At 40.7% G+C, this 16,544-nt stretch overlaps 1 protein-coding gene across 6 annotated transcripts in view; it reads right to left on the reverse strand.

The window, feature by feature from the left end:
* Window positions 1–16,544, reverse strand: part of UBP1 (upstream binding protein 1) — a 65,481-nt gene that overhangs the window by 36,633 nt on the left and 12,304 nt on the right. For all 6 annotated transcript variants that reach the window (XM_070455315.1, XM_070455314.1, XM_070455313.1 and 3 more), the window contains exon 2: window positions 11,784–11,935. In XM_070455315.1, coding sequence (XP_070311416.1) covers window positions 11,784–11,935 — 152 coding nt within the window. The remainder of the gene's footprint in view (window positions 1–11,783; window positions 11,936–16,544) is intronic.

The raw sequence follows: 16,544 nt of genomic DNA on the forward strand, positions 1-16,544 counted from the left end.
CACAAAACTAACATGTCGGCCAAGATTATTAAACTTAGTCTTCCAATACAATCAGAAACCATTAAACCTACTTAGTTATAAATAATAGTAAGAACAGCAAAAGCTAGCGTTGTGCTTCCTATATAAGTGCATTACACATATGAACTCAATTTAATTCTCACCTACGTTAGGTGGGGGTTATTAAAGAATTTGCTGAAATGAGCAAGAGGCAGAATGGGATCGAAACACAGGCCCAGGCCCCAGAGATGGCTGATGACGACTGCTCACTGCTGCCCTCTACCGCTCACTCGACTACACGCAGAAAAATATTTAAATCGTCTATCACGGTAACCAACTGTTTAAAAGGAGCAAAAGGGTATCTGAATAATGTATGTAAGGACATCCTTAGGGAGCAGAGGTGCATATATCCTGGGCACTTATTGAAAAGTAAGGATGCCAGCTTCTACCATCTACTTTAGGAATGGAAGTTCTCTCTTCCATTGTATCTTTTAGTGACAAGACCATTAGATTCATCACAACTATGCTTAAGTATAGTTCAGTCACCACAGGAACCAATAAGTTTATTGCAATAAATAAAATATTAACAATACAATTTTTTTTATATACAGAGTCATAAAACAAGATTACAATCTCCACAGGTGTCTATAAAGGGTTCTAATTCAATCACTACCTGGGCTGAGCAAGCAGAGCTAGATAACTGTGAAAAGAGCTTTATTGTATACCCTTTAATACCTTTTGAACTCTGAACCATGTGTATAAATCATCTAGTTAAACTGTTAAAATTTTAAAAGGTGATAATTAACAGAAAAATTGGAAAACACTGGAACTATTCTAGTAAAGAGACTTGGTGGTTAAGAAAATTAGATTTGGAATCAAACCTCTGGGGTTAAATCTCTATAAAAACTATAGTCAATCAAATAGGATAACTGGAGGAATAACTGTATCTTTTTTTGTAAATAAGGCAACACTTTCACGGCAAGTCATTTTCCTTTGGTACAGCACAAGAGTTAATTTGAACGTTAAGAAAATTAACTTGTGAGCAAATCTGGATAAAAATCTAACTCCTGAAAACCGGAAGAGTAAATACTAAATTGTGTCAACACTTAACAGTCACACCATCAAAGCTGGCGCGCAGGTGACACCACACTGAAGCGGGTCACTGAGACGCCTTTTACAGTCCCTGCAGGGACTTTTCAGGGCGATGTCCCCCAACCTGTGTGTTCAGTCGCACCCTGCTCTTTGGGACACTATGACTGCAGCCTGCTAGGTGCCTCTGTTCACGGGATTTCTTAGGCAGGAATACTGGAATGGGTTGCCGTTTCCTCCTCCAGGGTTTTTTCCCGACCCAGGATTCAAACCTGTGTCTCCTGCATCGGCAGGTGGATTCTTTACCGCTGAGCCACTTGGGCAGCCACGCTAGCTAGAAAATAATCACGGGATTCTACTGGAACTCCTATTACAAATTAATCAAGCCCGATTTTCAGTTTCCACATCTACGCCTGATTCTTTTGATATTTCAGGAAAGGCTTCTGTAAAAAATGAGGACTGTACATGCACAACTGAGAGTGTTTCCTTTTGAAAGGTGAGTCTGATCAGCTTACTTTTGCTGAAGGATCAGATCAAGATGGCAGAGGAGTAGGATGTGGAGCTCACCTCTTTCACAAATACATAAAAAACACATCTACATGCAGAACAGTTCTCACAGGACATCTACTGAAAGCTTGCAGAAGACCTCAAACTCTCAAAGAGGCAAGGAAATCCTAAGTAACTGGACAACACACACACAGAGAAAGACAAAGGGATCTAGATAAGACCTGCACTCGTGGGAGGGAGCTGTGAAACAGGAAAGGTTTCCACATGCTGGGAAGTCTCCTCCCTGGTGGGGAGATCAGCAGGGACAGAGAAGGAGCTTCAGAGCCTCAGAGGAGAATGCAGCGACCGGTGTGTGCAGGGCAAGACTGGCAGAGAGCCGCACAGAGGGCTGGTGCCCGGAGCACACTCAGCAGCCTGAGGCTCATCAGCTGGGCAGCCTCGGGCTGGGTGCTGGGGCTCAGGCTTCCGAGGCCGGGTGCTGGGGAGAGGACGACAGCCAGCACACACTGAGGAAACAGACAGCAAACATCCAAACCAAAAACTGCATGCCAAAAAAAGAAAAAAATTAAGCAACACAAGCCACACAGAGACGCTGCCACATACAAACAGCCCTCCAAGGCCACAGTAGATACCTGTTTCTCCTAGAGTGAGAGAATATAAGTAAAATGAAGACGCACAGAGTCCCAAAGAAGATGAACCCAAACAGACTCACATCAAGACATAGTGTTCTAGGGGCAGCAAGAGAAAATCAAAGAGTTCATTACAAGGGAACCCCCAAAAAGCTATCAGCTGATTTCTCCACAGAAACACTGGAGGCTAGAAGGGAGTGGCAAAATATATTCGAAGTCTTGAAAGGGAAAAATCTGCAACCCAGAATATTCTACCTAACAAGACAATCGTTTAGAATGGGAAGAAAAATAGAACTTCTCAGATAAGAACTAAATGAATATAGCAATATTAAACCTATCCTAAAAGAAATATTGAAAGACCTTCTCTAAATATAAAAGAAGCAAGAAGATGAAGGAAGAAATTACAACTGGAAAGTAAATCACTTAAATTAGCCAGTATACAGATCAAAGAGAAACACCTATTTATGGAAGTGAAGATAAACACATGGAACAGAAAGAGAATGAAGATGAAGACATAAAAAAAGACACCAGGGACTTCCCTCGTGGTCCAGTGGCTAAGACTCTATGCTCCGGGGTTCACTCCCTGGTTAGGGAACTAAGCCCCCACATGCCACAGTTAAAGAGTTCACATGCCACAACTAAGACCCTGAACAGCCAAATAACAAATATTTTTAAAATAGTAAACAAAAAAGGACATCAAAATCATAACATGCGGGGAGCTCCCGGGTGGTCTGGCGGTTAGGACTTGGCACCTCCACTACCAGGGACCCGGATTCAATCCCTGGTCAGGGAACTAGATTCTGCATGTTGCAACTAAGAGTGTGTATGCCACAGCTAAATATCCCACATGCGTCAACTTAAGACCCGGGGCAGTTACATAAAAATATTTTGGAGAAAAAAAAATCATAAAATATGGGGAAGGAGAATAAGAAAATGCAGGTTCTTTTTCTTTTTTTAAAAGCATGTGTTTGAGCCTATATGACTATCAGTGTAAAGCAAGCAGATATAAGAGGTTAACATACTTGAAAAACAGGGCAACCACAAATTAAAAACAAATAATAGATTCACAAAAACCAAAAAGAAGAGACAACAAGCACAAAAGGAAATCATTTAACCACAAAAGAAAAAACACTTCAACTGGAAAACTGGTTAAAATTAAAACAGCAATAAATACATATGTATCAATCATTACTTTAAATGCCAACAGACTGTTTCAGTGAAAAGACTGAATAAAAACTGGATAAAAACCAAAAAGCCTAGGGAACTCCTGGCGGTCCAATGGTTAGGACACCACGCTCTCACTGCTAAGGGCGAGGATCAGTCCCTGATCAGGAACTAATAACCACAAGCCACATGGTGCAACCAAAGAAAAACCCCAAAACCAAGAGCCAACAACATGCTGCCTGCAAAGACCCAGCTTAGGGCAAATGACACGCAGAGACTAAGAGTGAGGGGATGGAAAAGGATATTTCATGCAAACGGAAATGACAAGAAAGTGAAGAGCAGCAATACTCGTGTCAGACACAACGGACTTTAGTTTTGTTTTTGTTTTTTTCCATTTATTTTTATAAGTTGGAGGCTAATTTCTTTACAATACTGTACTGTTTTTTGCCATACATTGACATGAATCAGCCATGGATTTACATGTGTTCCCCATCCTGATCCCCCTCCCACCTCCCTCCCCATCCCATCCCTCTGGGTCATCCCAGTGCACCAGCCCCGAGCACTTGTCTCATGCATCCAACCTGGGCTGGCGATCTGTTTCACACTTGATAATATACATGTTTCGATGCTGCTCTCACAGAACATCCCACCCTCGCCTCCTCCCGCAGAGTCCCACAACAGACTTTAATACAAAGGCTACAAAGGAGGACACTGCAGGGCTTCCCGGCAGCTCAGTGGTAAGGAATCTGCCCGCCAATTCAAGAGACAAAGGTTCAATCCCTGATCCAGGAAGCTCCCACCCGCTGCCGAGCAACTGGGCCTGTGCGCCACAACTAGTGAGCCTGCACGCAACGGCCACTGAGGCCCGCAGGCCGTCGTGCCCGTGCTCTGCGGCAAGTGAGGCCACCTCAGGGAGAGGGCCGTGCGCCGCAACCAGAGACCGGCCCACGCAGCAGCCGAGAGCCGGCCTGGACAAACATTAGTAAACATTTTTAAAAGCACACTATATAATAATAAAGAGATCAATATACGGAAAAACTTTTACACTCACCGAGATATATACACCTAATATAGGAACACTCACATACATAAAATACTGATGGACATAAAGGGAGAAATTTATGGAAATACAGTATTAGCAGGAAACTTTAACATCCCACTGACATTAACGAACATAAAAGACAGAAAAATCAATAAAAATGAATCAATATCAAATAAGTTGATTTAAAAAAAAATCAATTATACACTAGAATAGTTAAACTTGATTATTTTCAGGACATTTTATCCAAAAAACCCAAAATAGTCTTTTCAAGTGCACATGGTACATTCTCTACGACTGACCACATGCTAGGGCCCAAAACAATCAGCAAATTTAAGAGTATAAGCATTATTTCAAGAACCTTCTCTGACTACAACAGAATGAAGCAAGAAATCAACCACATGAAAAGAAATAGGGAAAATAATGATTTCATGCACACCAAACAACATGCTACTTAAAAAAAAAAATGGGTCAACAATGAAATCAAAGAGGAAATTTAGAGAAAAACGACTATGACAATAGTCAATTGACTATGACACTATAACCATACAAAATGTATGGGATGAAGCAAAAGCAGTTCTGAGAGAGAAGTTCATAGCAATACAGGTCTTCCTCAAAAAAAAAAAGGGGGCAAGAAAAATCTCAAACAACCTAACCTACCACTTAAAAGAATTAGAGGAAGAATAAACAAAACCTAAAATCAGCAGAAGGAAGAAACTAACCAAGACCAGAGAAAATAAACAGACTAAAAAACAATCCTAAAATGAAGAGCTGGTTCTTTGAAAGACTAAAGTGACAAACCTCTGACAAGGCTCACCAGGAAGCAGAGACAGAAGACCCACATAAACAAAATAACAAACGAAAAAGAACTCTCAACTGATACCACAGATACACAAAAAAGTGGAAGAGAATACTATGACCAATTATATATGCCAAAAAGTTCAACAACCTAGAAGAAATAGACAAGCTTCTAGAAACATACAGCCCCTGAAAACCGAAACAAGAAACATAATTTGTACAGAACCTTCACTAGAAGTAAAACAGAATTTGTAATTAAAAAAACTCCACAAACAAAAAGTACAGGACCAGATGGCTACCAAACATATGAAGAACTTATACCAATTCTTCTCAAACTTCCAAAAGACTGAAGAGGAGAGAACGCCCCTCAAAGACATTCTATGAGCCACTATCACTCTGATAATAGCATCAAAGTCACCACCAAAAAAGAAAATTACACGCCAGCAACTTTGATGAATTTAGATGCAAAAACTCTCAACAAAATATTAGCAAACCAAATCCAAGAACATATAAAAAGGAGTACACATCATGACTAAGTTAAATTCATTCTAGTCACGAAGATGTTTCAGATATATGCAAATCAATGTGATACATCACATTAACAAAAGACAAAAGCCACATAAGCAGAAAAAGCATTTAACTACCATTCACGATAGAAACTCTTACAAAAGTGGGTATAGAGGGAACATATCTCAATATTATAAAGGCATTGATGACAGGCCCACAGCCAACATAATACTCAATGGCGAAAAGCTGAAAGCGTTCTTGCTAAATTCAAGAACAAGGCAAGGATGCCTACTCTCACCACTTCTACTCAACGTATTATTGGAGGTACTTGCCACAGCAACCAGAAAAGAAAAGATATCCAAGTTAAAGGAGAAGAAGTAAAACTGTCACTATTTGCAGACATGATGCTTTATTCAGAGAAGCTTAAAACCTCCATATATAAACTATTAGAATAAATGAACTCAGCAAGATAGTAGGATACAAGATTAATATACAGAAATCTGCTTCATTTCTTTACACAACAATGAAATATTAGAAAGAGAAAGTAAAGAAAAAATTCCATTTAAAACTGCATCCAAAAATCTTAGGAATAAATGTAGCTAAGAAGGTGAAAAACCTGTATGCTGAAAACTATAAAATATTAATAAAAGATTGAAGATAATTCAAAGAAATTGAAAGATATCCCATGCTCTTGGATTAGAAAAATTAATAGTTAAAATGGCAATACTACCGAAAGCAATCTTCAGATTTAATGTGATCCTTATCAAATCATCCATGACATTTTTCACAGAACTAGAATAATTAAAAAAATGTATATGGAACCATGAAAGACTCAAAATCGCCAAAGCAATCTTGGGAGGGGCAGGGGAAGACAAACGGCATAACTCTCCCAGACCTTCAGACAACACTACAAAGCTACAGTAATCAAAGCGGTTTGGTACCGGTACAAAAACAGACATATATATCAATGAAACAGAGAACCCAGAAATAAATTCGTATTCTTTCGGTCAATTAATCTTTGACAGAAGACGCAAGTGTGGAGAAAGTGTACTTGGCAAGTGTGCTCTTTAGCAAATGTACTAGGCAAGCTGGACAGCTGCGTGTAAATCAGTGAAGTGAAGTTAGAAAACACCTCCCAACCTGCAGGGAAATAAACTCAAAATGGCTTAAAGACTTAAACGTAAGGCATGACACCATAAAACTAGAAGAGAACATAGGTAAACATTCTTTGACATAAATCATACCAATGTTTTCTTAGGTCTCCCAAGGCAAAAAAAAAAAAAAAGGGGGGACCTAATCAAACATACAAGTTTTTGCACAGCAATGGAAACTTCAAAAAAAAAAAAAAACCTCCAAAAAGACAACCTATGAAATGGGAGAAAATAGCTGCAAATAATGCAACCAACAGGGGTCAAATCTCCAAAACATACAAACAGCTCATACAACCCAACAACTAAGACAACCCAATTGAAAACTGGGCAGAAGACCTTAAAAGACATTTCTCCAAAGAAGACATACAGATGGCCAATAGGTATAATCATCTTTCATAAAAGATGCTCAACATAGCTAATTATTACAGAAATGCAACTCAAAACTATAATGAGGTACCACTTCACACCAGTCAGAATGGCTTCAAAAAGTCTACAATCAACAAATGCTAGAGAGGGTGTGGAGAAAAGGGAACCCTCCTACACTGTTGGTGGGAATGTAAATTGGTGCAGCCACTATGGAAACAATTGAAGGGATTCACATGAAATATTATGCTAGGCAATAAATGTTAGGAGACAGATCTGTGAAAGAACTGATATTCATTTAAGTTTAAAGTGTTATAATTTCTTTAAAAGGGTGTATAAAAGTAGAATTTCTTTGATTACTCAAATGCATGTTTAATGATTATTCAAATGTATGTTTTCAAAAATGCAGCCTACATGCAATTCATTTTTCTACTTTTTTTCTTAAAATGCTGGGAGAAATTAAGAGGTAAATTACCACAATTCTACAACCTATAACATACTCATCATTAATACTGCAAGGAGCAGAGTCAAGTCCCAGAAAATCACCTGCACTTCTAATATGGATTATGGTCAATCTCAGGTGTCAGCTAGGAGGAGGACCAAAGGAAAACTGCTAGGGTAATGGAAATATTGGACAGAGGTAGTATTTTTGAGGGAATAAGCTATGTACAAATTAATTGAGGTACAAATTTAAGACTTGTGGGGAACTAACTCCCTTAGGGGTCCAGAGGTTAGGGGTCTGAGCTTCCACTGCAGGAGGCAGAGATTCAGTTTCTGGTCAGGGAACTAAGATATCGTATGCTACAAAAGACTTGTGCACCAACAAAGGAAACTATAAGCAAGGTGAAAAGACAGCCCTCAGATTGGGAGAAAATAATAGCAAATGAAGCAACAGACAAAGGATTAATCTCAAAAATATACAAGCAACTCCTCCAGCTCAACTCCAGAAAAATAAATGACCCAATCAAAAAATGGGCCAAAGAACTCAACAGACATTTCTCCAAGGAAGACATACAGATGGCTAACAAACACATGAAAAGATGCTCAACATCACTCATTATCAGAGAAATGCAAATCAAAACCACAATGAGGTACCATTATACGCCAGTCAGGATGGCTGCTATCCAAAAGTCTACAAGCAATAAATGCTGGAGAGGGTGTGGAGAAAAGGGAACCCTCTTACACTGTTGGTGGGAATGCAAACTAGTACAGCCACTATGGAAAACAGTGTGGAGATTTCTTAAAAAGCTGGAACTAGAACTGCCATATGACCCAGCAATCCCACTTCTGGGCATACACACCAAGGAAACCAGATCTGAAAGAGACACGTGCACCCCAATGTTCATCGCAGCACTGTTTATAATAGCCAGGACATGGAAGCAACCTAGATGCCCATCAGCAGATGAATGGATGAGGAAGCTGTGGTACATATACACCATGGAGTATTACTCAGCCATTAAAAAGAATTCATTTGAATCAGTTCTAATGAGATGGATGAAACTGGAGCCCATTATACAGAGCGAAGTAAGCCAGAAAGATAAAGACCATTACAGTATACTAACACATATATATGGAATTTAGAAAGATGGTAACGATAACCCTATATGCAAAACAGAAAAAGAGACTCAGATGTATAGAACAGACTTGTGGACTCTGTGGGAGAAGGTGAGGGTGGGATGTTTCAAGAGAACAGCATTGAAACATGTATATTATCTAGGGTGAAACAGATCACCAGCCCAGGTTGGATGCATGAGACAAGTGCTCGGGCCTGGTGCACTGAGAAGACCCAGAAGGATGGAGTGGAGAGGGTGGTGGGAGGGGGGACTGGGATGGGGAATACATGTAAATCCATGGCTAATTCATTTCAATGTATGACAAAAACCACTGCAATGTTGTAAAGTAATTAGCCTCCAACTAATAAAAATAAATGGAAAAAAAAAACGTCAGGCAAAAAAAAAAAAGACTTGTGCACACTACTATAGATACTTCAATAATAACAACCATTTGAGTAATAAACAATTTATTTGTTTATATCTAAGCTTGACCAAATTAACACTGAGCGAGTTTATCAACTGCTTGAAGCTTCAGCTTTGAAAATCTGTAGTGGATCAATAACACTTCTTGGGTTACTGTGGAAGAGAAACAATGCATATATAGCATTTAGCACACTGCTTCACGTCCAGGAAACACTCAGTGAATGTAGGTTTAATAAATTATCACTATAGATGGTGGACTGCAACTTTTATCAACGTGAGATGTCTTTATCCAGTTTAATAATAACAGTCGTAAGTTTATTCCCCCAGGCCCAAAGACAGATACATCCAAAGTTCTTTATATAGAAGGGTGAGTTTCCATGTGCTCATTTATCCCATGGTATGCACATTAACTTGAATTCAACTATTCCCTAAGTAAGAGAAATTCCGGCTATTTCCTTTTTTCTCATTAGAAACTAAGCTATAATGAATGTCCTCACCTCAACATTGTTTCTTCTAATCTTTTTATGTCTAAAATAGATTAGTGCATAAACTATTAAGGTTCTTTAAAATAATAGCACTGAAACATGTATATTATCAAGTGTGAAACAGATCACCAGCCCAGGTTGGATGCATGAGACAAGTGCTTGGGGCTGGTGCACTGGGAAGACCCAGAGGGATGGGATGGGGAGGGAGGCGGGAGGGGGATCGGGATGGGGAACACATGTAAATCCATGGCTGATTCATGTCAATGTACGGCAAAAACCACTACAATATTGTAAAGTAATTAGCCTCCAGGTAATAAAAATAAATGAAAAAAAAAAAAAAGAAACTTAAGTCTCAAATAGCTGAATGCCTACCCATCAAAATCCTAAAATAATATTAATACCAAAATTAAGAGTATCGCCATAGGCTACAGATTAGAATTACCTGAAGAAAAACCTCATAAATCCTAAATCTGTATGTCAAATGAAAATTCAGCTTAAAAAAAGTTTTTCTTCTACATTTTACAATAATCACTAACTAAAGTAGTCTAAAATCTATACTTCTTTCCAAAAGTTTGAGGAATTAAAGATTTTATTTACTGACAGAAAAGCAATCACAAAATACTCAAGTGAAAGTCACTCAGTCGTGTTCAACTCTTTGCGACCCCATGGACTATATAGTCCATAGAATTCTTCAGGCCAGAACCCTGGAGTGGGTAGCTGTTTCCTCCACCAGGGGATCTTTCCAACCGAGGGATCAAATGCAGGTCTCCTGCATTGCAGGCGGATTCTTTACCAGCTGAGGTACCAGGGAAGCCCAAGAATGCTGCAGTGGGTAGCCTAACCCTTCTTCAGGGCATCTTCCCAACCCAGGAATCGAACTGGTGTCTCCCGCATTGCAGGCAGATTCTTTACCAGCTGAGGTACCAGGGAAGCCCAACCCTTACGTGAAGAGATGTTAGTTCCCATTTTGCTGAAATAAAATAGATACACACACAAAGAAACACACCTAGGATGTAACTGCTTTTCTTGAGGGGGATGCCAACCAAAGTCCAGTTTCAGCTTTATCCCTTGACATATTCAGTTTTTCTACAGTGAGCATGTAGTAGTTTTGTAACAACAAAAACGTTCAGCTCTTTTTACAAACAAGAGTCCAGGACTTCCGTGTTGGCGCAGTGCTGAAGAATAAGCCTGCCAACGCAGGAGACACAGGCTCGACCTCTGGTCCAGGAAGACCTCACACGCCACAAGGCAGCTGAGGCCGTGCTCCACAGCTGAGGGAGCACAACTGCTGGAGCCCGAAGACTCTCCAGCCCGCGCTCGCCAGCAAGAGAAGCCGCTGCAGAGAGGCCCTGCACTGCGCTAGGGAGCAGCCCCCGCCCGTCGTGAGCACGGAAAAGCTGCGCAGCAGCAAAGAACCAACAAAAATAAGAGTGCCTCAAGCTCTCAGTACCCAACAGATGCAGGCACCCAACACGCGAACTCCTGCCTAACCCAGTGCTTCTGTTAACACTGGTAAGTCACACTGGTCAGTGCTCCGACTGCTCAGCGCACCTCAGAAAGAAACTCTGGTAAACCACCCCATATCTCTATTTTCTATTCTGCCCACTCTCACTTTCAAATCAGCAAAACACAGCATTCTCATTAAGCGGAAACAAGATTTGACACAGCTTATTTTAGCCACAGACTCCACCTTGGTGCAGGCTATTCTCAGCACAAATCTGCTTCATGCCCGAGACCAAGTCCCTTGCTAGCTGGACTTCTGATTCATTCTCAGGTTCCACACTGAAACCATGTTCCTAAAAATAACTGACATCCTTTCCTACCTGCTTCTCCCTCGCATTTTGTCTTGGAAACACCCCATAACACATCTTGGTCCACACCCTCTGTATGAAGTCACTTTCCACAAACTATTGCTTTCCTGGCTCACAGTAAAACGTTCTACAGTTTTTGTTAACTGAAGTTGTCTGAGAGAAGGAACCCAATTTTCAATTATTACCATTAATCCAGGCTGCGACGCCCAAACGCCGTCTTGGATTTCTGCGAACTCTTAGGTCAGAGTGTGACGCAGCCATACCGACCTTGGTTCAAGTACGTGAGCGTCTCGTCGTGCAGCTTCACGGCGGGCGATGTCGCGGCACACATCACATACTGGAAGGGGGGGTGTTTGGTCTCGTCATCCAGCGGAAGGCTAGAATCTTCCTGCTTGAAAATGGGCAATGCCAAGACATCGCTGAAAGAAAAAGCAACACTGACCTTACTCTGGGTTTAAAATACGTAAAAACATACCGAAGTATTTAAGGGTAGTTTCTTTTAAAATTTAAGATCACAGATGTTATCAAGAGGGACTTCCCTGTGTCTAGTGGTAAGGGTTTGGCACTTCCACTGCAGGGGGCACGGGTTCGGATCCCCAGTTAAGGAACTAAATCCTGCATGCCACTCAGTCGCCCCCCCATATGTAGAATAAAAGAACTATTAATGCTAATCTGGCTCCCCCAAAAGATAGCTTCAATAACCCGTATCTCTAGTGGGAGAGAGAGGGGTGGGTGGCTATAATTAGTCAAAAGCATTAAAACAAGAAATATTTAAAGTAAGCAGTATTTAATAGTTAATAAACTCCAAACTACTGATAAAGAGATCAGGCTAATAATATATCTGGTACTAAAAAAAAAAAAAGTTATGTCAAAAAATTCTTTAAAAATTTAAAACTCATTCTATTAAAAAAGAGCAAAAGTACGCAGCCACCTGTTTTGAAAGGTAGGTCACCCTGGCACCATGAAATTACAAAGAAGCATTTGATTAAAATGGTACTTTATAAAAAGTTCCCTACTAGGCTTAGCCAAGTGCTGAGAGCATAAAGCTTCACACTCAGAGTCTAAAACAATGGCTTCTTCTGAGAAGCAAACAGTAGCAGTATAAACAGCTGCTATTTTTCTCCCCCAAGAATAACTTGGGGCATTGATCAGGAGGGGGTGGGGAGAATCTTCTGGGGTACTGTATATTCTGTTAACTTGGGTGGTTAAACACACATGGATGTATTTGGTTTGCCTTTTTAAAAAAAATCGGCTCTTTTACACACCACAAAATTCACCCTTATAAAGTGCATGATTCAGTGGCTTTCAGTATATTCAGAGCTGTGCAGTCTTCACTGCTATCTAATTCCAAGACATTCTCGGCACCTCAGAAAGAATTCTCAGACCCCTAGCAGCCACTCCCTGCGCCCCCACCCGACCCATCATCTGAGCAGCCACTGACCTGTTTGTTTCTATGGGCCTGTCTATTCCAGATATGTAATGCAAACAGAATCGCGTGACCTTTTGTGACTGGTTCTATTAACACTTGGTGTGTTTTCAAGGTCCATTCACGTTGTAACATGTATAGTACGTCATTCCCTCTTATGGCCGAATGATATTCCATTGTATGAATATACCATATGCTAATTATCTATCATCGGATGAGGGACCTTTGACGTGTTTCCATTTCTTGGTTATTATTAATATGCTGCTAAGAACACTTGTATATGCTTTGTGTAGACATGTTTAATTCCTTTGGATCTATATCTAGAAGTAGAATTACTGGGTCATATGGTAACTCTATCTACCTTTTTGAGAAACTGCCAAACTGCTTTTTTAAAGTGGCTGCACCATTTTATATTTGCACCATTAACATATAAAGGGTAGGGTTTTAAGATAATTTGCTGAGCTGTACATTTATATCCTGATGACTTTTCTACGTCCATTTCTCAATAAGTAAAACAGCAAAATATCCAAATGAATAACTACTCTAACAAGGACCTGAAAGACTTCTCTGAACTGCTTGTATGTTCTTATGAGCTGTTAACTGACTTAGACATCTGGCTGGCCCATTTTAATTAAATTCAACTTAAAAAAAATGTGGAAATAAATGAAATTAAAGGGAAACCCTGTATTTCCTCTTCCCACATACATTTCTATTAAAGCACCAGACTGATTATTCAGGGACTAAATTACACACTAATTCTCCTCCATTTATACCTAGAAAATGTCAAAACACTTCTAAGTCAAAAGTATAACTGAGGAATGCATAGTTAGCAATGGTCTCCAGCCCTCTTCTAGGACAGAGAGATATAAAAACTTTTCAGGAAATTTACAAATGGTACTTCAAGACTCAGGGCAGCTCTCTTTATGAAACAACTATGGCAGTCAAAATAGCTCCACAGTAGATGAAAATAAATATATATTCTACTTTACATATATGTAATTATTTAAAGTTTTCTGGGTGAGAGAATTTCCTGGTGGTCCAGTGGTTAGGACTCCACGCTCTCACTGCCGAGGACCAGGGTTCAATCCCTTGTCAGGGAACGAAAATCCCACAAGCTGTGCAGTGTGGTCAAAACAACAACAACAAAGTCTTCTTGGTGAGAAAGGATAAAAATGAGATGAGAGCTATAAATCAGATGCTTTAGTTAATCATACTAAAAAGTGACATGGAGAATAATTTTAAGATCTTAATGCTAACTGCCTTGGTTGATCATTATATACATAAGGCATCAGACTGCAGAAGATTGACTATTTATAAATAAACTGCCACATACAGTAAATAAAATTTTATTTGCTTCAGATTCTAGAAGGCCACCACCATTATATTCCCTTGGTTATGGTAGCTCAGACAGTAAAGAATCCGCCTACAATGCAGGATCAATCCCTGGGTTGAGAAGATCCCCTGAAGAAGGGGCTGGCTACCCACTACAGTGTTCTTGCCTGGAGAATCCCATGGACAAAGGAGCCTGGCGGGCTACAGTCCATTGGGTTGAAAAGAGTTAAACACGAATAAGTGACTAATACTTTTATTTTCATAGCCTACCATGCTTTTGGTAGGTGCTAAAAACTCCTGAGTAAACATAAACATGTAGAGAGCATCTGCTAATGCAACCCCAATTAACTTTTTACTTTACTAGAAAGACAATGCATTCCAACCAACACAGCAGCGAGTGAGCCTCTTCCAGCAGAAGTCGGACCATTTCATCCCTCTGCACTCGCTCCATCACCTCAGTGTTGAAACCAAGGTCCTGGGAAGGACCTGGTTCAGTCCCACCTGCCTCCTTCCTCAGCTCTTCCGGGGCCTCTGCACTGGCCCTGCTCCGCTGACATCCTACTGGCTCACTGCATTCAAATGCCACCTTTTCAGTGACAGCTGTAATCCTCCACGGTACTCCCAGCTGCTCCTTTCCTGCTCTATTTATCCACAAAGCATTTCACTTTCCAACACTAGACTAGACTTACATTTGTATCCCCCGTAAGTATAACTAACCCCAAATTGGTTTCTCTTCACAGACTTAAAACCCAGCATCTAGCACAAAGGAGCTCAAATATCTGCTAAACTGATGAATGAACTGCAGCACTGATATTCAATCATTACTAAAGTGAAGAGCTAGATCTCCAGACAATTTAAGATCATAATTTCTACCAGGATGAGCCATGAGAAAGTTCTGGTATTCAGGTGATTTTATAACCTCATATTCCAGACAGGTAGGTCTCTCAGGGATCTGACAAGCACATGAAAAGACACAAGGGTTCGAATTATTCCAATTAATCCTGAAATGCCAGTATCCAAAAATATCCAAGCGCGCAAAGACAGACACGACTTCAGGCGCAAGAACCAACAGCAAAAACAACAGATGGCATCTACCCGGTTCCAGATCCTGTCTGTGGGCATTCCGGGCTTTCCTGCCTCTGCTGCAGAGGGTTAGAGGTCTGAAGACTACATACATAAGACACCCTGCCAGCTGGAACCTCGTTAGGTTGCTCTGAGGGGAAATGAGGAGGGAGTGGGAAAGAGCAGAGGCAGGCAACCACAGCTGCAGGAAAGTTCAAGGCGGCAGCAGCCATGCCCCCACCAGTCCGGTCCTTCTCCCTGAACCCTTCTAGCACTTTCACAATCAAACACTTCACTAAGCCCTTCTCTGCTTGAAACATCTCAGTGCATTCTGTCTTCCTGACCGGACACAGACCAATACCCATCGAAGACTTCAAGATGCCAGAACTACTGAACCTATATGATAAAATTAAGCTTACTTTGTTTAAAGAAATAAAGAACTAATGTTTAATAGTAAGATCACACAGAAATAAAGAGTATATAGGGAAAATGGAATAGAAACAAAAAGTTACCTGGGAGGCAGCACAGAAAATGCCGAAGAGATGTTAAGAGAGAAAGGGAGAAGATTTTACACTGAAGTCTCAGGAGAGGAAAGAATGGGGCAGAGGCAGGATTTGATATAAAGGCCCAGTAAAGTCCAGACCAATGAAATACATTAAATTGCTGATATAAGAACTCAAAATAACCAAAGTAGGATAAATAACTCACCCAAACACATCAAGAAAAATTGGTAAGTCAGTATGTGTGTTCATATTTCAGAAGTCCAATTTTTTCAGTAAAGTACCAAGTACGGACATTCCACTCAAGGTAGGCCCTGGGAGGAAGAGCTGTGGGTCTGAGATGGGGCCACCCCATCCTTAGGCAGAGCTGGAGAGGGACTGGATGAGGACACAGAGGTGAGACCACCAACCAGCAAAGGGGTGCGCTTGAGAGCGGAGCAGGTGCACTTCCCGAGCAGCCCAATCAGTGACGCCTAGAGCCCCCCTCTGCTACCTAAGTAACGGAGAGGAAGCACCAGATTTAAGCAGGGTCACAGCTGTGTTAAACAAAAGAGGACAGGGGAATAAAGCAAAAGGAGGCAAGAGAACAAGGGTATGTGTGGTGAAGTACTACAGTGATTGACCGGGAAAATTTACACTGGTTGGGGAAGAAAACAGGCGCTCAAGAGGGTACGTGTGTGCGTGCTCAGTTCTGTCCGACGCTCTGCG

This window comes from Odocoileus virginianus, chromosome 26 (assembly GCF_023699985.2).
Source record: "Odocoileus virginianus isolate 20LAN1187 ecotype Illinois chromosome 26, Ovbor_1.2, whole genome shotgun sequence".
NCBI lineage: Eukaryota > Metazoa > Chordata > Mammalia > Artiodactyla > Cervidae > Odocoileus > Odocoileus virginianus.